Here is a 25,007-nt window from a genome sequence, read left to right on the forward strand (position 1 = left end):
CTGCGCCAACAACCGACGGACTCCTCTCCCCCCGCCCCTTGGAACGCCCCAAGTCCTCGCGCGGAAGAACGGCGGGTCTTGCCGTAAAAGTTCCGAGGGAAGGCAGGCAGGCGGAGGTGGGTCGGGGGTCCTCGGTTTGGGGCTGGGGATTAAAAGGACTGCGTGTGAACGCCCCCCTCCCGCCTACGATCGCAATTCTCGACACGCGTCTATTGAATGGGCGTAAGTGGAAATACAAAGTGGGCGTGTGCAACAACCAAAGGCAGAGTTGAGTGTGCAGTGCTTTCTGTATTACGAACTTAAGCTTTTGAAACTTTGGCAGAAGTGGCGCCAAGCCGGTGTGGGCTTTTGGGTTTTACAGAATTCTTTGTCAGGCACGGTGGTACAAAGATTAAGAGGACAGAGAAGACGCACTTAAAAAAAAAAACCCAAAACACTACAAGGCAAAAAAGCCGTGATACGTTGGCCGTGTTGTGTCTTCTTGTCACTGTAAGATACCGAAAGCAGACATGGCTAAGAGGGGAAAGTGTTAAAAGTTTGGGGTGCAAGGTTAGTTGGGCTCCTCCAGGCTCCACTGAACGCGGGGCTGGAGGCCATCCAGAGCCCCTAAGGAGTTGAGGAGAAATCGCGATCAGGCCGCATGGTCGCGGAAACAATGCAAATAAGGGAACAGGTAATACCTTTAACTGACCATTCGATGATAAATCATCATCTTCAAGGCTGTGCCTCAAGTTCTTGTGGGCAGTTCCAAACTTAGGTGCTGTTTTTAACTTGCTTTATAATCTTAAACAGCACCCACGTTTGGAATTGCCCACAAGAACTTGAGGCAAAGCCTTGAAGATGATGATTCATCCTTGAAAGCTTCCCATTTGTTTTTTTGTCTTCATTTTTGTTGTTTTCTGTTCTTAATGGTCGATTAAAGGCATTGCCTGATCCTGCATTTATAATGAGTTGAGAGTTAGTAATATTTAAATTTGATGCCCATGGACTTCCCAGAAGAAATAAACTGCCAAGGAAAAAAGTAAGGTGTCCAAAACCAAGGTCAGGGATGAAAAATATTGGAGAGAGTGGAGGGTAGCTAGTAAGGCTTGGAGTGAGAGGGCATCTTGGGCTGATCTTCTGAAAGACTGGCCGAAGAAATGGGAGATGGTGGGAGATAGCAGATCTTTTACCCAGCAAAGGCTTGTAGCTAATGAAGATGCAGTATCTATCACAAGAGGAATCAGGAATTTATGTGGTATAACATGATTTACAATGAGCTGTGTGTTTGACACTTCAGGGAGTCTGGAGAAAGAAGGGCAAATGTGAGGTTACTGTTAGAGAGAGAATATTAGATTTAAAACAAAACGAGATTGCAAAAACATTATAACACTTTAAATATTAACTGCTGTACTGTATTTTAATGTGAGCTTTCACGGATCAAGTTTACTGTACTTACTCAGACCAAGAAAGTTCATGTTACAATATAGCAATTAGTCTTTAAAGTGCCACAATGTTTTGCCTCTTGTTTTTGATTGGTTTGTTTTTTTTGTTTTGGTCTGATATGCTTGTACAGACTGACATGGCTACTTCTTCCAAAACTGCAACTATCTTAGAAGGAGACGTATTGATAGTGAGGGGAGAAGATGTTCAACTGCTGAAACAGGAAGATGCAAACTGCCACACACTCCAACTTCTGTACTGTGGGGCAATCCATCTGTGGATTAAGGCAGTGTACTGAGGAGGCCCTAGAACAGTGGTGGCGAACCTTTTTGGGCACAGAGGTGCCTCGGGACCCCATTCTGGATCCACCACCAGTGCCAGCTTCTCCGGATCCGCCTGCTGAAGCGCCAGCACTGTGGCTGCAGCTGCCTTCTCAGGTTTGGCTTGGTGGGAGGAGTAGCGATCCAGCCACTTATGGCTCACGTGCCGGCAGAAGGGGCTCTGCATGCCAGCTGTGGCACGCATGCCATAGGTTCGCCATCACTGCCCTAGAAGTTTCCTATTCTATCATCATGGCATTAATGGTTTGTTTGATCAGACTGCCTACAGTGCTGCATGCGAGAATAGTGCAGTGATGCTCTTTGGAGTGCATGCTGTGATATCTTGTGTCGGCAAGGCAGCAGGCAGTGAGGTGGGGTTGTTGTGATGATACAGTATGTGTATACATATGTGTGCACAGTTTGCCACCTCTTCTAACCTACTGCCTGAAGCTGACCTCGTAGGAATACTGATTTTGGGTGTTGTTGAAGATCTGGAATGAATGAATGCCAGCAAGACATTATGCCAGACATCAAAACCAGCAACAGCGATCTCTGCACTTTCAGGGTTCACACTCAACCCTCTTCTCACATCCCCACTATGGAGAAGTATCATGTGTTGGAAATGATTGGAGAAGGTTCTTTTGGAAGAGTGTACAAGGGACGTCGTAAATACAGTGCACTGGTAAGAACAAAAATGAAGACTGGGAAGACTCAACAGGAAGGCTACATAAGAATTAATTTCTTAAGTCTGCTAGTGGGCAATTTGTTCCTTTGTTTGTTTTCAGGCCATATTTTCTAGCTTTTATTTTAACGTTGGCAGGTTGTGGCCTTGAAGTTTATCCCCAAAGTGGGTCGTTCACAGAAAGAGTTGAAAAATTTGCAACGAGAGATTGAGATCATGAGGGGGCTTCATCATCCCAATATTGTCCAGATGCTTGACAGTTTTGAAACTGATAAAGAGGTGAGTTCTTGTGCACCCACCCCCCCAAAGGTTATTGCTACTTCAGTCACCAAAATGTGATGATACGTGCTGGACTTTCTAGATCAATGGTTCTCAAATTTGGGTCCTGAGATGTTTTTGGACTAAAACTCTCAGAAGCCTTTACCACTGACTTTGCTGGCCAGGATTTCTGGGAGTTGTCAGGCAAAAGCATCTAGGGACCAAGGTTGGTAACCACTGTTCTAGGTTATTGCCCTTGAACTGAGTAGACACTGTAGTCATAGTGTGTATGCCCACCCATCTCAGACTTTGTGAATGTTCTTACTGGCTTTCTGGTCTGACTCTTGTCCTCCAGGTGGTGGTAGTGACAGACTATGCTGAAGGGGAACTCTTTCAGATCCTTCAGGATGATGGAAACTTGCCTGAGGAGCAGGTAACTAATATGAAGAGAGTGTGGAAGCAGGCATTTGCATAAGCAGGGAAATAAATACAGGAAGACAAGAATAAAAGTATGTAATAGTTGGATCCAACTAATCCACGAGTCCTCCGTTTGTGTATTCAGCATAAATATATTTCAGTTACCTTGAGATGAAGTCTGGAGATGGACAAATGTTGTTCCAGTTTTCAGAAAGAGGAAGAAGGAGGATATGGAAAATTAGAGATTCATTAATCTGACTCTGCTAGCAGATACTGGAATGAAGTTATAAACCATTCAGCCTAACATCTCAGTAAGAGTGAAAGAATTAGAGGAATTGAGCAAGCGTATTTACTGATTGTCAAGGTTGTTTTTCTCTCTCTCAGGTTCAGGTTATTGCCTCTCAGTTGGTGTCAGCACTTTATTACTTGCACTCACACCGCATCCTTCACCGTGACATGAAACCCCAGAATATCTTGTTGGGCAAAGGGGGCATAGTCAAGCTCTGTGACTTTGGGTATGTATCTTAAGATCTTCCCTTACTTGCTAGTGCTTGGTCAAGATGCTGAAAGATCTGTTGTGTTCCTTCTTTCCTCGGAAGGTTTGCCCGTGCAATGAGTATTAACACTATGGTGCTGACATCAATCAAAGGAACTCCACTGTATATGTCTCCTGAGCTGGTAGAAGAGAAGCCCTATGACCACACAGCTGACCTTTGGTCAGTAGGATGTATTCTGTATGAATTGTATGTGGGGACTCCACCTTTCTACACCAACAGCATCTTCCAGTTAGTTAGCCTGATCATCAAAGATCCAATCAAGTGGCCAAAAGACATGAGTCCTCACTTCAAGGTATCTGTTTGTGTCATTCTTCCCATTCTAGCAGATGTACGCATATTGTATCCTTATTCTGATTTTATTCATAGTATATCTGGGTTTGCTTAGGACCATCAGAGAAGTCTTGTGATACTGGGGTTTATAACTTTGGGTCTCCAATATCTAAACCTAGCCAGTTGTACTTAGTGCAGCACAGTAGATCATGGGGCTCCAAACTATGGCCCGTGGGCCACATCTGGCGTGCATTGCCGTTTTGTGTGGCCTGTTCCCTGCAGCCATGTGGGGGCGTGCATGCATGCAGGCGTCCGTGCATGCGGGGATGGGTGTGTCCATGCAGGGGGGGGACAGATGGGTATGTATGTGGGTGGGGGCGGGCAGAGGGATGCATGCAACTGCATGTATGCTTGTGTGCATACACACACATTCCTGTTCCTTCAGCCCTCAAAAACTTTGAAAATATCTGGTGTGGCCCTCACTGTAAAATGTTTGGAGACCCTTGCACTAGATGTATGTGTGGCTTGACTTCATGCTCTCTTAAGGAACTTGTTAGTTTTAGACTCATTTCATCCATGCTGCCTAGAGTACACTTGACTCTCTGTCCACTGTCACGGTGTCATCTATGAAAAATAGAAGAATACTTTAAAGACCATTTATAAAATTTTTAAACTGAGATCTGTGCAATAAGGTGTATTTATAACCCATTCAAAATGTTGTGTTTTTGTGTCACCTGTGAATACCTACATTCTATCTTAACTACATTTTTATCATCCTATCCTCCAGTTTTCAGTCCCTTCTGTAGTGTTTGAAAATGATTGATTTTAATGTCTTCCTCCCTTTGGTCAGTGCTGTAAGACCCAGAACAGCAATTTTGACTGATTCCGTTTCTTCTTCCAAGAGAGTTGCCCATTTATTTTTGTTTTTTGTTCTCCCCAACCTTGGATGGTTAAAGCTGACATGGTGCAGAGAAAGCCTCGTCAGTTTCAGTGGCTTATTGCATGCAGAGGGAGCAAAAATATAGCAGCCACCAAACATCACTAGTTGCTTGCATTTGGCTTGGTGGCTTATGGGTTTTCCTACCTGTTCCAAGTATGTGAGAGGATCTGGTGTTGTGCCGTAAAAATTATGTTGAAGTTGAGTAGAGAATTTTTGTTCTTTTTCAAATTCCACAAAGAATCCAGGATCCAATAATTTGGAGGGCTCCTGGAATATGTGTTTTTTAAAACAAAATTTTATTCTAATTCTTCTGCTCTGGAGATACATTTTTAAAAGTTTAAAAGTCTTACCATGGTCAACTTTTTCATAATTTTATGCCTGCATAGTCTTTTTATGACTTGACTACCTCAGCAGCAACCTACTCCGTGGGTCTGGTGCCACTGAATTATAATCCAGCAGTTTTTCCTGCCATTCCAACAGTTTCAAGTTGCTGCTTCTTCAGCAGGTCCAAGCAGATAACTTCTGTTTTTCTTTCTCTACAGTCTTAGTTCTGACCATCATCCTGCAGCGATTAGACTAACAGATTACCATATTTGCTAATAGATATGCTTGAGTTGTTTTTTTTTAAAAAAAACCACACACACACACAACGTTTTAAACAGTATCACGAGATCATCAAGTTTCATAAGGTACAGCAATACAGTCATGGCTGCTAGATATTTTTTAATTTTGAACCATAGAAAATTAAACATAGGAACAAAGACAGTGTTCTTAGGATTCTAGCACTCAGGACAATTCACATACAGTGGTGCCCCGCTTAATGCTTACCCCGCTTGACGACGAATCTGCTTCACAATGAAGTTTTTGCGATCGCAAAACAATGTTTTAATGGGCAAAAACTGCGAGCAAACACGGAGTTCGAAAACATTCGCGTAAGCCTGGACAGAGAGCAATCAGGAGTTTGCACATGCTAAAATGGGCTGAGTGAGTCCAAGCTCAGCTAGCTATGCTACAACACTCCATCTCACAAGTCTGCCCACTTAAGAACACCCTTGTACTCTCAGATATTACTGAAAAGATCAAGTGGGCTTTGTAGTCCTTAGACTTAACTTGCACCACTGGCTGGACTCCTTAAGTATGCTAGGCTGAGGCAGCACTCTCAGATGACCCTAAGACAAGTGTACTGTTCAGGAAACCAATTGAGTTTTATAATCTTTAATTTATTAAAGAATAAGCATGTTACTAGGTATCAAAACCAAACTAAGCCAAAGCAAGAAAATAAGCATTGTGTTAGTTATTTACAACTCTGTAGTGAGGCAAAGAAAACATGAAAAATAGAAAAGTGTTCACAAACCTTACAAAAATACAAAAAGCCATTAAAAAGAATAACAACAGTTCCAGTCCAGTATTTCATTAGTAAAAACAAAATAATCCAAGTAGGTTATAAAAAGGCTATAGTCCTCAGTGATCCTGTAGAACAAAAATACTGTTACAAAAAAGAAAAATCCAGTAAAAGTCCCATTATCCTTAGGAAAGAAAAATCCAGTAAATGTACCATTGTCCTTACAAAATTACAAGAGCATAGTCCACATGAAGTATTCCAGAAATAATAGTTCATAGAGAAATAATCCATAGTCCTTAGGAAAAAGCCCATAAGTCCAAGGGTAATCCAGTATAGTAAAGGTTAGTCCCATGTGTCACGAATGAATGAAGAGTCGGTCTTGAATGGCAATGTCCATAGGCAAAAAGTTCCTTTTTCAAGAGTAACTGGCAAAGGCTTATCGCACCTTCCCACGATGTCATCCAATCAGAGTTCGTTACTAGGCAAACAGTCCTGTTGCACCACATGACTTCTTTCCCATACACACCAGATATTATTTGGGTTACTGTAGTTTATCAAAGAGACACAACAATTCCCATCTAATCACACCGAGTCCTTTTCTCAGGCTATCAGAATAACATTCTCTCTGCTCGCCTAGAAAACAACTTGTTAGCATAGCAAAGATACTTTATACAAAGAAACAAGATGGAACCTCTCTTGCTCATTTCTTAATTACAAACCCCATATTCCTTACAAGACTTTAACTCAAAAACCCATCTCATCACAAAAACTGCTTTACGAGGATCAGTTCCCTGCTTCGGGAACTAATTCCTCGCATTACCACGATCAAAACAGCTGATTGTCGGGGTTTCAGAATGGCAACCAGCTGCTCAGAATGGCTCCCCGCTGTGTTAAGGAAGGAATTTTTTGCTGCACAGGCATGGAAAATGGCCACCCTATGGAGGATCCTCGCTGGACGCTGAGGTATTTAGCCCATTGGAACGCATTGAACCAGTTTTCAATGCATTTGAATGGGCTTTTTTATTTTGCTTGATGAGAATTTCGTTCTACAGTGATTTCGCTGGAACGGATTACCCTCGTCAAGCGAGGCACCACTGTATTGTTGGATTTGTGACCAGGAGGTTGCATTGACTCTGAGGCTCTGCAGTTAAATTAGTAACTGTGATTATGGGAAGATGTGAATGCTATATAGATGTGCAGGTGATAATCTGTCATCAATGTGCAGAGCTTCTTGCAAGGCCTCCTGACGAAGGACCCTCGTCAGCGCTTGTCATGGCCAGAGCTACTGTATCATCCCTTCATTGCTGGGCGGGTCACTGGTAAGTATTGACTTTTGTCCTTTCCACCAGTTCACTGCTTTTGCACCTGCCTTTCCTTGCAGAACCTAGTTCAATTTTATTTTTATTTATTTATTTATTTGATTTTTATCCCGCCTATCTGGTCTGGTAGACCACTCTGGGCGGCAAGCTCAAGCAAGCCCTGTTATTAATCTGGATTGTCTCTTGCAGTGATTGAGGATGGAGCCAATCAGGGCATAGCCAACCCATTCACCAGTAAGCTACCTCCTGATTTGCAGGCCCTGAAAGAGCAGCAGGCACACTCACTTGCCCCTCACAGTGGTCAGTCCAAAATCTTAAGGCAAGCACGGCAGAAGATGGCACAGGCGGCTCAGAGGAAGGTAAAGGGCATGCAGATGTGACCCTGGCAGAGTTCCTTATGAGCTGCAGGTGTAATCTGTTGCAGTCTTACCTGATCACCTGGTATTTGATCTTTATAGGGGAAATCCAAGGCTCCACTTAAGGAGGAAACAAAAAAGAGAGGCCAAGAAAACCTAAGTAAAGATCAACTTGCTCAGAAAGATCCCAGTGAAAGGAATGGGGCACATCTGGGAAGCAGAGAACAAAGAGTCCCTGCACTAGGAGAGAATGAAACGGAGTGGGAGCAAAAAGAACCATCCCCCACCCCTCGGTTAGTTTAAAGGGCCTGGATTTGGGGTAGAAAAACTATGTCATTGTATAGCTTAGCTTCAGCTTCTCATCCATCTTCATGGACAGAGAGAACAGGATTACGCATGATTATGAAAAGGACTTTCCAGAGGTGCGACGAGAAAGTGGCAGAGCAGAGGCCCGAGGCAGACCGAGCCTTGATTCTGTTGATCTAGAGGCTGAAGTAAGCACATGACTGCTAGGCATTTTATTCTCGGCTTTCGGATAATTGTGGGATCATCTTCATTGATTCATGCTTACTTCGTAGGAAGTGGATAGTGATGAGGAGTGGCAGCACCTGATACGGGCCACCAGTCCTGCACACGGACAGCTATGTGCCCCACGGAGTCTCATGAGAGACCCTGCCTTTGTGCAGCGCATCCATGCTCGGCTCAAAGATTCTGGGCAGCAGGTGAGTTGGAGGAGAGACCTCAGGACTCACATGGGGTATAGACTGTAGGCTAGACCTTCAGGAAACAAAGTAGGTAACTTACAAAGAAAAGAAAAGGTATACAGTGGTGCCTCGCTTACCGAGCGCCCCGTTTAATGAAGAATCTGCATAGCGATTTGTTTTTTAATGGCAAAAAATCGCTTTGCGATGATCGGTAAGCTGTTTCACTTACTGATTTTCTCATAGCGATGTTTTTAAAACAGCTGATCGGCAGTTCCAAAATGGCTGCTGGAAAAAATGGCCACCCGCCGTGTTTTCGCGCCCATTCCTCGCATACGGGGCAGCGAAAATGGCGGCCGTATGGAGGATTTTCGCATTATGGTGAGTTTTAAGCCCATAGGAACGCATTAAACTGGGTTTAATGCATTCCTATGGGCTTTTTCTTTTTGCATAGCGACGAATCTGGATAGCGACGATTTTTCTGGAACGGATTATCGTCGCTATGCAGGGCACCACTATATTTGCAGAAGCATCCTAAGGGTTCCTTGGCAGTTTCGGCCATTGCGATAGTAATTGGAATCCTATTACATATTCTTGCTGGTGTTAATTCTATCATTGTAAATTTCAGGGACAAGCTGCTGCAGTCACTCAGCAAGTCACAGAACTTGCATGCCAGAGCAGATATCTATGCCAACTTTTCAATTCTTCCTTAATTGATCGTTCATATATTGGCGATGTGAATTGAATTACACCAATGAGTGAAACTAATAGGATTCTGGACAATATTTTTAGGAGTATGATGAACTTTAAATTTATAAACTGAGGGATATACTTGAAGGATGAAAGAAACACATAAGAATCGAGAGGCAGTAAAGGTGTTGTAGAGATATGGAGAGCCTAGAAGAGAACGTTTAAGAGTGTCGCATCTGAGGTGAACTTAGGGAGGCCATGTTGCACTGAGGTGCTATTGGAGACAGAGCAGTATTGGACTTGGTGGGACGTCTGCTGTTTTGAGAATACTTTAGGAGTTGAGGAGATGGTATATGAGGAATGTTTTTGCTTCCGACAAACCTCTAGGACTTTATTGGTGAGAGCTACGAGTTGATGAACTCTTCTGCTTGTACAGGTCTTAGAGGGAATGCTTGAGGGGGCATCCCGTCTTCGCCCTGCCCTTCATGTCATTGGCAACTTGTTAAATACCCACTGCGACTCAGAGCTGCTGTACACTTTTTGCAGTGACATAGGACTATCCAGTTTTCTGATGCAGCTGGTGGGGAGCATTCTGGAAAGTACCAACATCAAGCAAGTAAGAGACTCTCTGGGGGGGGCTAGCTTGAAGAGCCAAAACGTCTACGTTGGTTTGCCTGTGTCTAGTTCCTCTTGTGTGACTGTAATCCAAAATGAGAAAGTTGTAATCTCTGTATTACGAAGAAAGAAAATGTTCTTTGTGTATGTAATACATTTAATTTGCACAACATTTATGGTATTTATTTTATTTGTTGGATTTATACTCTGCTGCTCCATCCGTGAGCTCAAGGTAGCCTGTATGGCTCCCCTGTGCTTCTTTACAACCACCCTCTGAGGTGGGTCAAGCCCACAGAGGGAATGGCCCACCCAAGCTCCTTCAATGAATTTTACAGTTGAGTGGGGACTTGAAGCTGGATTTTAACAGTCTTAACTGTTAACACCATACTGGTTCTGTCATGTTGTTCCATGCTGTCAAAGCAGTTGCCAAAATCCTGCCTGAATACAAAGATTGTTGGATCCAGGGGAAGGACATTGGGGAGATAGGGAGTTCCATAGTCTGGGAGCTGCTATTCAAAAGACTGTCTTTCACCAAATTGCCCATGAAGGGGACAGTACCAATAGAAGGCTTGTTCGACAAATCCCAAATGTTCAGACATGTTTGACAGAATATGGTCTTTCAGGTGCCATTTCAGATATACATATGTGGACAGCTATCAGAGCTTTAAATATCAATTTATCATTAAAGATGAATTTGTTTGAATGTCAAATTCTTTAATTCTAGATCTAGTGCTGCCTGAACAATTTTTTATCGATTCTAATCATCTGTACAAAATCTAAACCTGACATAGAATTCAGCTGTTTTCACTCAAAGATTCGTTAGTTATCTCTTCTCGTCTTTCAAAGACGGTGGTTATTGAACATTTTCTTGAAATTTTCTTTCTATGGAGCTGCCCGTTTGTTGAAATTCAGTCTCAGAGAACCCCTTTCTCTCTCTCTCTCTCTCTCTCTCTCTCTTTCTGCCCCACAGCAGCCATGGCACACCACACTGCTGGCAGACCTGATTGCAGTGACATCAGCCTTTTTTGCTAGTGATTTCAACCAAGAGGAGGATGGAAAGAAGCAAAGGTAAGAAGCAGACAGGGAACGATGCTAGTATGTTGTGTTCGTAGTAATCTGAAGGCAAGCAAAACGAAGGCAAAAAATCCATGGAGATGGTCAAGGTACCAGCTGGAAGCTTTTCTTTGGCTTATGCCTTTTGCTGTCATTAAGTTTTAGAACTCAGCATGGCAAATAACGTTCCTGGCATTATGCCAGGGCTCAGCTGGTTAGAGGATGGGGGAATTCTGAGTGCCTCTCTTGCTCTACTTACTGAGCTCCTATATCTAACTCAGTCTTTGCCAACATGCTGCCCTCAAGATATAGTGGAATATGACTATACATCATGAGATACGGAGAATGCCAAGTTAGGGAGAACTGCTTTAGTACATAAGCATGAATGCTTGTCTAGCTTGCAGACGTTCCAGAGCACGGCCAGTCGCTTCCTAGCCTTGTTGCCTGCACTGCTTGCCCAGCCCTCAGATGTGGAGAAGAGGCTGCGAGAACAAAGCCTGATGGTAAGAGCCTGTTACTGATCTGCCTTCTGATCTACTCAGGTGCCTCTTGACACAAGCATTCTTCAGCATCATCTTCCTTGAGCTTTGTCTCCAGGATGCTGGTCTACATGCTTGTGCAAATGCTGCCTATATTTCACATCAAGGTTTCCCTCTGCTAAGAGATGTGGCCTCAGGACAGGGATGTGTTCCATATTTCTGATCCCTGCAGCTGTTCCTTACTAAATTGTGCCACTTCAGGTGGCAGGGGTGTTCAACCGGTTTAGTCCAAAGAGCAATGCAAGAGTTTGGCCAGATGGTGTGCACCCGTATGTATGTGCACACAAACCTTCAGATGCATGGCCCTCCATTTCTGCTGGGGATGCCAGAGAGGAAAGCCTGCATCTTCAAACAGACTTGAGGAAGTGGGTTAGAGACATTTGTACCTCCACCCCCCTCTCTTTGCACCTATCTCAGTGGAGACCAGTTTTGCAGGTGGCTTCAGTAGAGAAAGGGGGAGAGAGCTTCTCTCACCAGAAAGCAAACTGGAAATGATTACACATGGTTCCCTGGAATCACAATCACTCAGGAGTCAAATAGGCTTCTATTTGGAAAAGAACTTTTATCATAAGGAAAAATATCAGTGTAGGTGGGTTTAAAGCTCAGAAAACATTTGTTGTTTTTATGTGAAGAGTGGAGAGCCTAGAGATATGAGGGAAGGATTTGGGATCTTGGAGTGTGAATTTGATTTCTAGCTTGTAAATTACCCTGATGTCTGTCTTCTGTGTCCTCTAAACCCTTCTTTCCTTCTTTCCAGTGTTTCACTCATTTGTGTGAGAGCATGGACAATGTCTGCTCTTCTGTGTCCATCCCCTTTTACTCCAGCTTGTGTGTCGATCATTGCCCTCTGCTGGATGCATTCTGCCTTGGTGCCAGCTGTGATCAGCCAGCTCAAGAAGGTAAGCAAGTGTCTATGTGGAAGGTGCTCAAACCCCCCCCCCCAATGATGTTGAAGATGATGTAAAGTACTCATCAAAGCCTGCACAAACAAAATGTTTCCAGTTGTGGTTGTTTGGAGCCATGGTATTTCCCCTTACGCCTTCATTTGTATCACCTTCTCTCTTTAAATGGCCACTGTATGATCCCAGCTACCATAGTCAAAGGTTGAAGTTGTATTGTACTTGCTAAAGGGGACAGACAAGTGCTTCCCTAGGATCTTGCTTTAGGAAGAGAGGACGAAGAATAGGAATCAGGGCCATCCTCTGATAGTTTAAAAGTTAGGGGTTACCATCATTCTGTATTTCAGACTAAGGCTAAGGTCTGAGTCATACATATTACACTGTCTTGGAGCATTTGCAGCAATATTGTCTCTTTGCCTCTGCAGGCATCTCAGGGATTGTTAGAGGACAACATTTTGTTAGAGAACCTCACGTGAAACTCTTTTTGAACCCTCTATGAGATTTAGGCAGGATTTGTCTTGACTTTTAAGTAGTTTCATAGTCAAGGTATAGATCACAGACACATTTCCCTCTCTTGGCAACTGATTGTGTTTGATCTTTGTTGGTGTGGTTTTTACTTCCCCTCTTGTAACAGTACTCCAGAAAGAAGCACGATCAGCACAGGAGTGGAGTGAACGTTTGGTATCTGCCTTTACAGCAGCCCTAGCTGCTGCCTGTGCCATCCCAAGAGGGCATTCCACTTGTCACAAGACAAAAAAGCAGGTGGGACTTTTTTTGCCTTCATGCTTCTAAGCAACGAGAACCCCCTCAACTGGTGGGCAACTTGTAATGGTGTTAGCCCATATTGGGCCAAACTCCAGAACTTAGTTGTTTGGCATCCAAGAAGGGATTTCATATAAAAATCCATCTGATACGATGAGAAACCAAAAAGAGTAATCATACTGCAAGCAGCACTACTCAAACATAATAATGTGCCGTCAAGTCAAATGTGACCAGTGGTGACCCTTTTTTAAAGGGTTTTCCAGAAGTGGTTTATCATTCCCTTCTTCTGGGGCCACACTGAGACTATACAGCTTGCCCAAGGCCACACAGGCTGACTCTTCTCCCAGGAGGCACAGTGGAGAATTAAACTTTCAACCTCTGGCTCTGCAGCCAAATACCTAAACCACAGCTATCCAATAAGCATAACTTCTTTAATTTAAATGTTCAAGATATTGATATAAGAAGAGATTGCTATTTTTCCCCAGCTCTCTGGACAATTGGAATCTGAATGTGAGGATAACCTTGGACTGAAAGTCTTCTGGGTTTTTCTTACAGATCTCCCAGCGAGTAGCTGAGAAGCTCACTGAGAAGGATAAGCAGCTCCTGATGAGTTTTCTCTTAAGAATTGAGCATCCAGCCTCTTTTCTGAATGGGTTCAAGGTAACACTTCTGGAATTCCATTTTTCTCTATAAGGAGTGGAAAAAGAGATGTCCAGGTTACCTTACCCTTTGATGAAACATGTTTTAAGGTGCTCTGTCTTCTCTTTTGGCTGGAAAAGGAAGACATAATAGTCTAGTAATAATGTTTGTTATATTTCCACTGCCTAGGTCCTGTATGCCTGTTGCCATGTCAGTCAGACCCTGTGCCGTTGCTTAGCAGCACCAGAAGTGTTCCGTTCCCTGATCTGTCATTTACAGGGCAAGGTATTTATTGTTACAGTGTAAAGACAGCTTTCTAGTCACAGAGGTACTGGTTCCACTATATCCATAGCAGGGAAGAGGACAGAGTTTAGGAACATAGGAAGCCACCTTATACTGCTTCTGTCCATCCTGTCCAGTATTACCTGTTCTCATAGGCAGTGACTTTTCTGACCTGTTGCCTGGTCTTTTAAATGGTGACATCAAGGAATGTCAGGATCTGGGAGTTCATGAATGGGGAACTAGAGATGAGATTAAGGTGAATTGAGGATGGAGGAGAGAAGAGAAGGAGTAGAAGTTGACCAGAAAAGTTACTGGCTTGTTCCATGGTCTTTCTAGTAAAACATGGTGGGAGGAAATCCAGGCAGCCTCCACCTGGACTGGAGAGGGGGGACTGAAAGCTGATGGCTTGGGAGGGAGAGTGTTTTGGTGCTCAGCATCATCTCTTCCAAAGGTTCCGCTAGCTGCAGTGGCACAAGTGCAGGCTACTGAGGCCACATTGAGACTCCTCTCCCTGCTGCTGCTCCAGCTCCAACTTCTCCCACCACAGTAAGTATCATAGCAGGACTTTTCATTTTCTTATTTACCAGGAGAAGTCGGGCTGGGGCTTCGTACTTGGTACAAAGTGAGATGCCTTCCAGTAAGGCCAGGTTATGGTCTTCTGAGGAAGCCTTTGTCAAAAAAAAGGTCCTGATCTCAATATTTCTGGAAGACTCTCTCTGTTTCTCTCTCTCACACACACACACACACACTACTATCCCTTGCTTAGGGTCTTTAAACTGAGGCTCAAGATGTAAGTGTTGTTGCTGGATGTTTTTCTGCTTATTATGCCTTGAGCATGCTAGTCATCTGAAACACTATTTTTCAAGTGGAAATTCAGGATTAATATCTAAGAACTATAATAGATAATTAGTATGTTTGAAAAGCCTTATAGTTTTTGGATAGGGAAGCATGGTGGGGTTGTGTACACCGGAGAAGTGTCCTGTCATTTTAATCTCATACGTATCAGGAAATAATGTGTAGCTTGAGCTAAGAGACCCTAAAGACAAGGGGGCTCAATTGGAGGAGGGGCCAGGAGTTGGAATCCCCACTGCGCCACTCAGGAAAGAGGCTAGTCAAGCTCACCTGAAGCACGTATGAGTGATGGGATTATGAGCCCTGTCAGCTTTGTGGCCTTGGGTGAGGTGCATGGTCTCCAAGCCACACACATTATTATTATTATTATTATTATTATTATTATTATTATTATTATTCTTATTATTCTTATTATTCTTATTCTTATTCTTATTCTTATTCTTATTCTTATTCTTATTCTTATTCTTATTCTTATTCTTATTTATTTATTTGATTTATATCCCGCCTATCTGGACGAATAGACCACACACAGAAGGAGGGATGGGCAAACTCCTCCTAAATATCTTGCCCCTAGAAAACTGCCAGGCCTGGCACAAGTATAGAATTAGGAATTCTAAATTACCGGCCCTCTGAAGTCGCTCTCCACTCAGACAGGGCTGGTCCTGGTGTTCTACTTTAGCTCATCAAACCACTTCTTGACTGAAGCATGCTCTCTTTTGATGCTCTTATCCAAACACTGCCTTGCCTCTGGCCAGGGAGAAGTCCAACTTTATGTGAGCCCTGCTACCCCATTTCAGTCTCTGCTGAATGTAGGATCTGACTTCTTTGTTGCAACAGAGACAACTGCTGACTTCCTTTCCTGGGATGGCAGTGGCTTAGGAGAACTGGCACAGTCCGCTAACTGGAGGGAACAAGAATGTGAGAGCCTTGATACGACTTGTCCCATTCTTCTGAAGCTGTTGCTTTTTGCTTGTTTTAGATCTGACATTGTGCTGAAAGAGACTCTGGAGCTTTTTAATACTGCAACAACTGCCTCTGTTCTAGTGAGTGTTACTTTGCGAACATACTCTGTGGTACAGTTTGGAATTCACAGTCTAAATTTCTTGTACTTCATTGATTTGATCTGACTGCTACTAGATCCACCTTGGGCATTGTACTGAAAAGGGAAACTGACCAATGTCAAATCTGGATTCTGAGTAACTTCAAGGAAGGGTCAGATTGTCTTTCCACAACCAGTTGAGTGTATCACAGGCAGCATCTGAGGGACTGTGAAAAAGAGAACAAGTGCATATCTGATATGCTAGAACTGCAAAAATGTAATTGTCTAATTGGTACATCAGACCAGCAACATCACAGTGGATTCCTGTAACCTGTGAAGGAGAAAGTCTAGCCATTGCTTTGGTGAATCTAGTAACCAGATCCACATCCAATGCAAGTCAGAGTGCACTCTTGTTGTTCCTATAACCTGAACCGCAGAAACAACTTTCTAAATATTAGGATGTCCTTTTTGTGCAGAGTGCTGCAGGACTGCTCCTGGCATACTTCATCCAGTACGGCGCTGCTGTGGAACTCAGGCGGGAGGAAGCCTTGGCAACCATAGGCACTGCATTCACAGAGCCTGCAGAGGTAGGAGACCTTCTACAGAATTTGAAACAAATCAGGAGACAGGAGGTGTCTCTGGCTGTATTATGCCAGACAAGAGGCTGACTCTGAGCTGATTCCTGGCACTAGTTTAGATCTAACCTTTCTCTTACATCTTTCAGCTCTGCCTTCTACCCCCTCGGGGAGCTGGCTTCTATGATGGCCTCCTGCTGTTGCTGCTGCAGCTTCTAAGCCAGGTTTGAGCTTTCTTCCATATCCCAACAAAAAGCAAAAGCAAAGCAAAGCGTGCTGCTTATATACCGCCCCATAGTGCTTCAAGCTCTCTCTGGGCGGTGTACAAATTAATTATCCAGGCTACACATTGCCCCCCCCCCCGCGAGCTGGGTACTCATTTTACCAACCTCGGAAGGATAGAAGGCTGAGTCAACCTTGAGCCAGCTACCTGGGATTGAACCCCAGGTCGTGAGCACAGTTTTGGCTGCAGTGCAGCGGTTTAACCACTGCGCCACAAGGCTCTTTATAACAAGGCTTAAATAACTGTTTTGCATTCCTGAGATTGAGTACACAGATGATCTGTGAAATAAGTTTGGGAATGTCTTTGCTGCCAGGTAGGAAGGATGGGGAAGGACAAAAATGGGCTGTCTCATTTCCCTGCTGCACTGTACCCACCTTGCAGTTGGTGGTCATGGAGAGCAGGCTCTCATCCAAGCTGAACTATCCCTGTTCATAGATTCTTTAGAAACAGAGTTGTCTACAACTGGAAAGGCAGCTACCTCATAAGGGATGGGCAGGGTCTAAAAATGGATACAAAATTCTCTTCCTGCTATCGTGATTATACAGATAAGTGCTATAAGTTTCAAGCTAAATTTCTGGTGGCATGGCTGTTTTTTCCCCCTACAGAATTGTAAGTCTTGAGGGTGTAATGGCACTTGAGTAGTGAAATACAAAGTTTGTATGAAGGAATCCCAGCTAGATTTCTTTTCTGGTTTATAGCCATCTATGTATTAATATACAGTGTTTTCTCAGGAGTTGTCTGGATTAGAAGTGGACATCAAGAGCATGGGTGCCAAATCACTGGAAGGGCTTTTGGGCCTAGTCTGATTAGTCTAAAGCAGGGGTTTTAAACTCAATTTACCTGGGGGCCGCTAGAGGCAGAGTCTGGGTGAGGCTGGGCCGCATCAGATTTTCTGCCAAGCGGAGCAAGAGCCCAAGGAAGCCACCCAGGAGTTTCCTTAGCTGGTAGAGAGGCGGGCTGGCTGGCAGGCTGCAGTTCTGGATGGAGGGTGCAAGAGGTGCTGTCTTGGGAGAGAGCTGGCGAGCGAGGTGAGGCTTTTTTTTTAAACTCTTGACAGCAGAGGATGTGTGGGCGCTTTGGGGGGTCAGGCAAGGTGAGGGCCACAAACTATCATCTGGGGGGCCGCAAATGGCCCCCGGGCCGCATGTTTGAGACCCCTGGTCTAAAGCCAGTCCCTCTTTTTCTGTCAGGGAGATGCAGCAGCGGTGCGAGACTTTGCTGCCTCAGAAACCTGGAGCATTGTGTGGCATCGATTTGCCATGGTGCTCCACTTGACCCGTCAAGGGCCAGTGATGGAAGGCGAGACCCCAAGAGTTGGCCAGCATGCATCAAAACCAGACTGGAATCTCATCTCACCACAAGGTACAAAGATGGCTTCCCTTCTGTAGAACTTAGACTCTCCTAAGTAACTGCTGCTTTCTAGGAATCTCTTGCTGCTCTTCACACATCAGAAGACAGAGCTTGGGAGAGTCCAGTCTGAGGCATTAGGTAAGCATGCCCACCATCTCTTTCTAGGATGCCAGGCTTGGGCACGCTAGTCACCAGATTGGGAAGGGCAAGGGGTGCGTTAAGTGCATGCATGGCACAGAGATATTTGTTCTCTCTTTCTGCTCTGTAGGAACCCTGCTGTTCCTCAGTTTAGCCCTTTTTGTCTTCACCCGAGAACCGCACCAGTGCATTCTTCAGCTAGCCCAACCCAATGGAGTTGTCATGGCTGCCTTGAACAAGCTGCTGGAACCTGACTTCCTGGAGTACTTGGCCCAGACGTGAGTAAAGGATGATTCAGATTTGAGCTGCAGAAGCAACAAAATTGGGTGGGGTTTTGGTTTTTTAGAATGATCAATATTGGTGTGGCATCCACCCAGGTCATGAATATTCATGTGCTATATGCATGGACCAATGAGAGTGCTGGAGAGGCGGAGTCATGCGATGTAAGAGTCTCTGTAAGAAGAAGAGGAGATAGATTAGGAGATAAGAGTTTAGATAGAGAGACTGAGATTCTTAGATTTGAGGATTGGTGGTTTTGGAGTTTGGTTGGAGAGAGGGAGTTGGCGGTTGAGAGTGGATGAAGTAGGATGTTTTGTTAAGAGTTAAAGGCATTGACTGTACTTTCATCACCTGTAATAATAAACAACCTTCTATTTGGTTCTTTTTAAAACGACACATGGCTTGGAACTCTATCTTTAATAATAAACAATGTTGAGGTAGTCAACTAGTGGCAGTGACACGACATATAGCTTGTGGCCTTTGCTTGGTGAAACAACCAAGGGACGGGCGGGAATGTGACAATTGGAAATATTTGAGCTATATGCGGGAGCATTAGACTTTAAAAAAATTGCCTTTCATATTAAGAACAGAAATTTTGAGGATGTACACATTCCAATAAAGATTTTAAGATGCGTAGCAGCTAGACTTCTTCAGTACTCCAGCCTCATTAGGTACACTTTTTTCCTTGTCCTTTCTCATCTCACTTCCTGCCCGTGTGTTTAGATTTCCAGATATTACAATCAAAATAAATGGTGCAAGTTAAACATATTTGTGCAAAGTTACACAGCTCACTATAGCTGAGTATAGTATTTGTTCTTCTAAGGCAAACCATAGGTAGTGTGTGTAAGAAAATATCTCCTGGTTCATGACATCCTTTGAAATCAGCATTTCTGGACTGAAGGTTAGGATGCAGCAAATGGAAAATAGGAGGCTGACTTATACCAAGTTGGGACAGAGGTCCCTCCAACTCAGAATGTCTGCTCCACCGCCTGCCAGTGGATGTACGAGGATTTTAGCCTGGAGCCTTTCCAAATCCCATCTGAGGCTGCTGAGGGACCAAACTTGACACCTTTTGTATGCAAATAGATGCCATTTCAGTAGGCTGTCTTTTCAGACAACTGATCTTGTTACTGTATGCCAAGTGTCCTTCAGGCTAGACATTGCCAACTCCTGGAAAGGAATACCTGCTTCATTGGCTGCTTTCCCCCGTTCTCAGGCAGTTGCAAGAGGATGGTGATCGGGACCTGGTGCCAGCTGTTGTGCTCCAAGTCTGCCAGCTCTTCTGCTTCCCCTTTGGTCTGGAGGTGAATCCTGAAACTTTAGAAATGATCGTGACAAGCCTGAAGGATTCAGAGATCGCAGCCCAGTTACTCCAGGTAAAGTTTCTCTTCTTCTGCTGTACTCATTGAAGCAATTGAAATGTGATATGAAGGGGAAGGATTTTGCCTATTCCTTATTCCAACTTGGCTGGTTGGTATTGCTCCATACAAGAAAAAACAAAACCAGAATGAATCCTGTTTCATGGTGGCTGTTTAGGAAGACGCATGCACTAAGAGAGCTTATTATCAAATGGTGTCTCTACAGGTCGTTGTGAATCTGGGAGAGGGAATCAAAAGCACTTTATAAAACCTGAAAGGGATGTTTACCCTTTATAGCAGTGTTGGACATATTTCAGTGGTCTTGAAGGCTAGCCCTGAACCTTGGAGTGATGTCCCTGTGCCATGTTCACCACAAAATACATTTTTTTAAAATGAAACATTCCCCCTGAAAACCCAGGTGCACAGCCTGGGAGGTACCCCTGGATTTGTGTCTTTTGCGTCTGGATGCCCAGGATTTGGCTGTGGTTAGCAGTGCATTTCCACAGTTGAAACTAGCGCGCCAGCTGTGCCCATTCCTGGAGAGGTCTGATTTGGCCATGATGACACATGCCCTAGTTACATCCAGGCCTGGATTTCTGTAATGCACTGTACGTGGGGCTGCCTCTGCAAAGTGTCAGGAAATGTCAGCAAGTCCAAAATGCAGCAGCCAGATTGCTAACTGGGACTGGCCACAGGAATCACTTAACCTCCCTGTGACAGCAGTTCCAGTGGCTGCCAATCCATTTCTGGGCACCATTCAAAGTAATGGCTCTTCTAATCTATGAAGTCCTAAACAGCTTGTGTCCAAGCTGTCTCGAGGACCATGTCTCCCATAATTATGAGTCTGCTCGAGTGTTAAGATCACCGGGAGAGGCTTTCCTCTTGGTCCTGTCACTTTCACTGGTGCGCTTGGTAGGGACACTGACCTTCTCTGTTGCTGCTCCCAGACTCTGGAACTCCTTCCCCACAGGAGGGTAGACTGGCCCCATCTTCACTGTTCTTTTGCAAGCAGACAAAGATTTTCGCCTTCAGCCAAGCTTTCACTCCATGACTGGCTACCTGAGTGGGTTTTTTAAAATGGATTGTTGTACCTTATTGCATTGAATGTGTTTGGGTATTGCTTGTTTTTGGTATTGTATTCATTGATTCTTTTAGTATTGTATACTCATTGTTATTAACTTAAATGCTGTTCTTTAATTGTTGTAAGCCACCTTGGGTCCTTTTTAGGGAGAAAGGCGGGTTAAAAATATTTCAAATAAATGGTTTTTTCTAACTGAAAAGGTGTCCTGTAGTGGAATTTAGAGGGAAAATGTAGAGAATGTTGGGAGGATGCAAAAGCAGGGATGCTAAGCTGAGCCAAGGCACGACACACTTGTTGGGAAAGTCCCCTTGTGCTCTTCAGGGAGTGTGGGGACTGGCAACATTTTGTGTACTTCTTTCTAGGTACCTTTTATAAAGAAAAGGATATACCCTGTTTCCACTGTTGGACTCACTGCTGTTTTCTTGTTCCATCTTAGGTCTGTGTTCACCATCTTCCCTTGTCAGAGACTGAGTTGCCACTGAGTCTGTTGTGCCGCTTGGTGCTGAGCCATGAAGACATCATTGAGCAGGTGGTGGGAGTGGCTAACTCAGAGCGTGCCACTGCTTTCCTGTCAACCATTTTGCTATCAGACGAGGTTGCCCTTACTGCAGATCTGCTCTCTCTTCTCACCCACATAGCCCGGGTTAGTCCAGCTCACCTGCCTTTCCTGGAGAAGCTCCTGTGCAGCCCATCTTCAACCTCCCACCCACTGAGGCTGAGCCGCTTGCTGTGTCACCAAGATTGCTTGGTCCGTGCCAGAGCCTGCAGCCTGATAGGTAATCTGCTGCGCCATGGGCAGGAAGTTCCTCAGGTGTTGGAAGGGCAGGCTGGACTGCTGGAATGCCTGCTGGAGCGTCTTGCAGATAATGATGGACATGTTCGCTGCTCAGCCAGTTTTGCTGTTGGCAATGCAGCCTACCAGGCTGGCCCTTTTATGCAGACCCTTGGCAAAGCTGTGCCCTGGGTGGTTCATCTCCTGGGAGATCCTCAGGCCAAGACTCGTTGCAATGCAGCTTCAACGCTGGGTAACTTGGGTAAGCATTCTGTGGAACTGGGGGACCTGCTGATCAAGAGCAGAGCACCTGATCGTCTGTTGGAAGTGGCCTGTCACGATTGCCATCCAGATGTGCAAAAGGCAGCACTTATTGCCCTTCGCTCTATTGGCCAGCAGCCCAAGATTAATCAGGTACCAATTCAGCAGTGGAGGTGGTAGTGGTGGGAATACAATGGACTGTGTTGTACTGGGCTTCAGTGAATACATGAGTTCATAGTGGAAGGTTCATTGCCAGGCAGTGGCAGTTTTGAGGGACAGTGAAGTACAAGGGGCAACAGAGGTTCTGGCTGATGCTCAAGTATTGGAATCAGTTTGCTGATTAGAGCCGAAAGGAAAATGCCCTTGCCAGATCTCTCTTGGGTGAAAAAAAAAAAAACGTTTTGGAAATTGCTGTTGTAGTGCAGTTGCTGGTACCAGGTACTGGTGAGATAAGAGAGGCTGGCGGATGTTTCATTCCTGTTCTGTGAAACAGCATGTTGGAGCTAGCCAAACTGGGACAACAGATTCTACTTCTTATCTTAGCAAAAAAAAGGCATTGATGGGCCTGCACCCAGAGCTTGGAAAGTCGCTTTTAGAAAGTAATTAAAGTTGTAGTCCCTCAAACGTAAGGTAATTTTTAATTGCTTTTTTTGGTTTCCCAAAAGTAACCAGAACTTACTTTTAGTTACTTTTTTGTAAAAATAAATACTTTTGAATGCTATAGGATATTGATCTCTGGTATAAAATATGCTTTCTATCTAATTTATTGTTGCTTCAGAACACATAATGGAGCATGAGGCTGTCTATCAAGCTGCGATTATCCTCCTGTACCATTCAGTGAGCCCTAGCCCCAATTATAAAACTAACTTGATTTTAGTAATGCTGCAACCCTCCCCCCAATTATTATTAACGAATTACAATCGTCTTGCGAGGCACCGCTGTATTGCAATCTGTCTCTATCTGACATTCAAGACACACTCCAGCTTTAGTTAAAAGTACTTGGCTTGTTTTTTATATTTGCCCATATGATGATAATCTTAACTAGAAGTTCTTTAGGGGGATCTGACTTTATGGGAATATAGCACACAGCACTAACTGCAATCTCTTTCCTAGATACTGGTGTCACTCAAAGCAACTGAAAAGCTGGAAGCACTTTCCTGTAAAGACTCTCAGATTACTACCTATAGCAGCCTCAGGCCCTCCTCAACAAAACACTGCAAGAAATTGATCCACCTTCTGCAGCCTGCCTACACTGCCTGAGAAGAGGCATGCATGCTTGGACTTCATTCTTCCCAAAACCTCAGTCTTGGAGAACCATGGACTGGAAAATGCTACTGCATCTACTTTATGGGGCTAACTCTGTGTACTGAATGTGAGGGTGCTAGTTTTTCTAAGGAAAGTTATCAGATTTCTCTGTGTTTTTATAGCCTCTGAGCAGAGAATGTGCTCCATTCACCTGTTCAGTGAGATGCCTTATCCAGCCGACTGCACCAGTTGTTAAGCAAGGGCAACGCACTACCTTTTCTTTTTTTTTTGCATAGAACATCGTATTTTTACACACATAGTACACTAGCTATCAAGTGCCTTGGAACATTGTTTCTTCAGGCATGGGTCTTCAGAGACTGTAATCTTTTCCCCTAGAAAATGGAGAGTGATGAGCAACCATCTAAGCTCAAAAGAAAAAAAGAGAAGGCAACGGCAATATGGGTAGAAGTTAGAGGATTCTTTTTAAACCAGATAGGAACAGCCTCCCTCTTGCATTCACTGACGAGCTTTAATACATTATATTCATTCTTTGTACACTGAGGGTATCTATTTCTTATTTTATTGGCAGAAATCCAGTAATAAGTTACAACTAGAGTAGGTCCGCTGAATTAATGGGAATTCTGTGACTCAACTTTTCTGTACGTGTCATTGATACAGTGGGCTTACTAGGGCCTCACTGCTGGATTTCAGTCATTGACAACTTTGCTAGGATTTAATATTATGCCTTCATATTAAAACCAAATTTTTGTTATGACACGTTCTTGCCTGTGTACCACAGAGGAAGCTGATGAAGATATTTCATTTTTCTAAATATAAAATGTACGGAACTTTTCTACGTGACCTATTTAGCTTTAAGGGTTTATTATAAAATTGACTGTGTGTTACTAGTGGTGCCTCGACGTACAAACTTAATTGGTTCTGGAACTCCGGTCGTAACTCAAAGCACCATTTCACATAGGAATGCGTTGAAATGCAATTAATCTGTTCCAGCCGAAGAAAAAAATCACCAAAAAACCCCACCACTGCAAGACCCATCGGAAATGTGATTAATCTGTTGCGGCCGAAGGGAAAAAAGAAAAGCAAACAAACCGTGCAAGACCCATCAAAAATGCAAAAAAAAAAGCAAAGCAGAAATCAAACAAACCATGCAAGACTCTTCGGAAATGGGGAAAAAAGCAAAGTAGAAAGTAAACAAACCTGCAAGACCCATCGGAAATGGGGGAAAAAAACAAAGCAAAAAGCAAAGAAACCTGCAAGATCCATCGGAAATGGGGAAAAAACCAAAAAGGAAACAAACCCCGCAAGACCCATCGGAATTGGGAAAAGAAAAAACCAAAATGCAAACAACCCCCCCAACACCCATCAGAAACAGGGAGGAAAGAAACAAAAAAGCAAGACCCATCAGAAATGGGAGGGGACCAACAAACAAGCCCTGCAAGACCCATCACAGCCCAGAAACATAATCCCACCACCCAGCCCAAAACCACGCTGCAAACCCCACCCAGAACAGTTTTTTAAAAGCAGAAAGCAGCACCTTACCTTACCAGGCAGTCCCAAACCTCCTCTGATTGCACTCACTCTAACCGTTGGGGTGAAAAGAGCTACAAAGAAGCAGCCTCTTTGCCTACCAACAGTTAGCAATTTGAATTTCCCGCCTTTTCCCCCTGTCTTTTTCTGTTCATAACCGGAA

The 25,007-nt window shown here is 44.1% G+C and overlaps 1 protein-coding gene across 5 annotated transcripts; it reads left to right on the plus strand.

Annotated features, from left to right (window-relative positions):
- Positions 1-24,068, plus strand: STK36 (serine/threonine kinase 36). 5 transcript variants are annotated; one of them, XM_020792022.3, is made up of 27 exons: positions 1-116; positions 2,307-2,424; positions 2,563-2,703; positions 3,038-3,115; positions 3,484-3,614; positions 3,699-3,948; positions 7,434-7,527; positions 7,717-7,886; positions 7,986-8,176; positions 8,263-8,377; positions 8,462-8,605; positions 9,711-9,890; positions 10,860-10,957; positions 11,340-11,445; positions 12,239-12,380; positions 13,015-13,142; positions 13,698-13,802; positions 13,971-14,066; positions 14,515-14,609; positions 15,895-15,958; positions 16,431-16,541; positions 16,679-16,753; positions 18,003-18,174; positions 18,431-18,578; positions 19,796-19,955; positions 21,455-22,204; positions 23,165-24,068. In XM_020792022.3, the coding sequence occupies exons 2-27, from the start codon at positions 2,341-2,343 to the stop codon at positions 23,309-23,311; spliced, it is 3,975 nt and encodes a 1,324-aa protein (XP_020647681.3). In that variant the 5' UTR covers positions 1-116; positions 2,307-2,340; the 3' UTR covers positions 23,312-24,068. The 5 variants fall into 5 exon arrangements, with proteins under 5 accessions (XP_020647681.3, XP_020647678.3, XP_020647679.3 ...); XM_020792019.3 differs by having other exon boundaries at positions 25-222; XM_020792020.3 differs by having other exon boundaries at positions 51-267.
- Positions 24,069-25,007: the final 939 nt, after the last annotated feature.

Source organism: Pogona vitticeps, chromosome 1 (genome assembly GCF_051106095.1).
Source record: "Pogona vitticeps strain Pit_001003342236 chromosome 1, PviZW2.1, whole genome shotgun sequence".
In the NCBI taxonomy this organism is placed as follows: Eukaryota; Metazoa; Chordata; class Lepidosauria; order Squamata; family Agamidae; genus Pogona; species Pogona vitticeps.

Excerpts from the sequence above, each read along its gene's own strand:
- STK36 (XM_020792022.3), top strand. The coding sequence starts at position 2,341 with ATGGAGAAGTATCATGTGTTGGAAATGATTGGAGAAGGTTCTTTTGGA. Across the intron at positions 9,891-10,859 it reads AAAGTACCAACATCAAGCAA|CAGCCATGGCACACCACACT; the intron begins GTAAGAGACTCT and ends TCTGCCCCACAG. Across the intron at positions 22,205-23,164 it reads AGCAGCCCAAGATTAATCAG|ATACTGGTGTCACTCAAAGC; the intron begins GTACCAATTCAG and ends TCTCTTTCCTAG.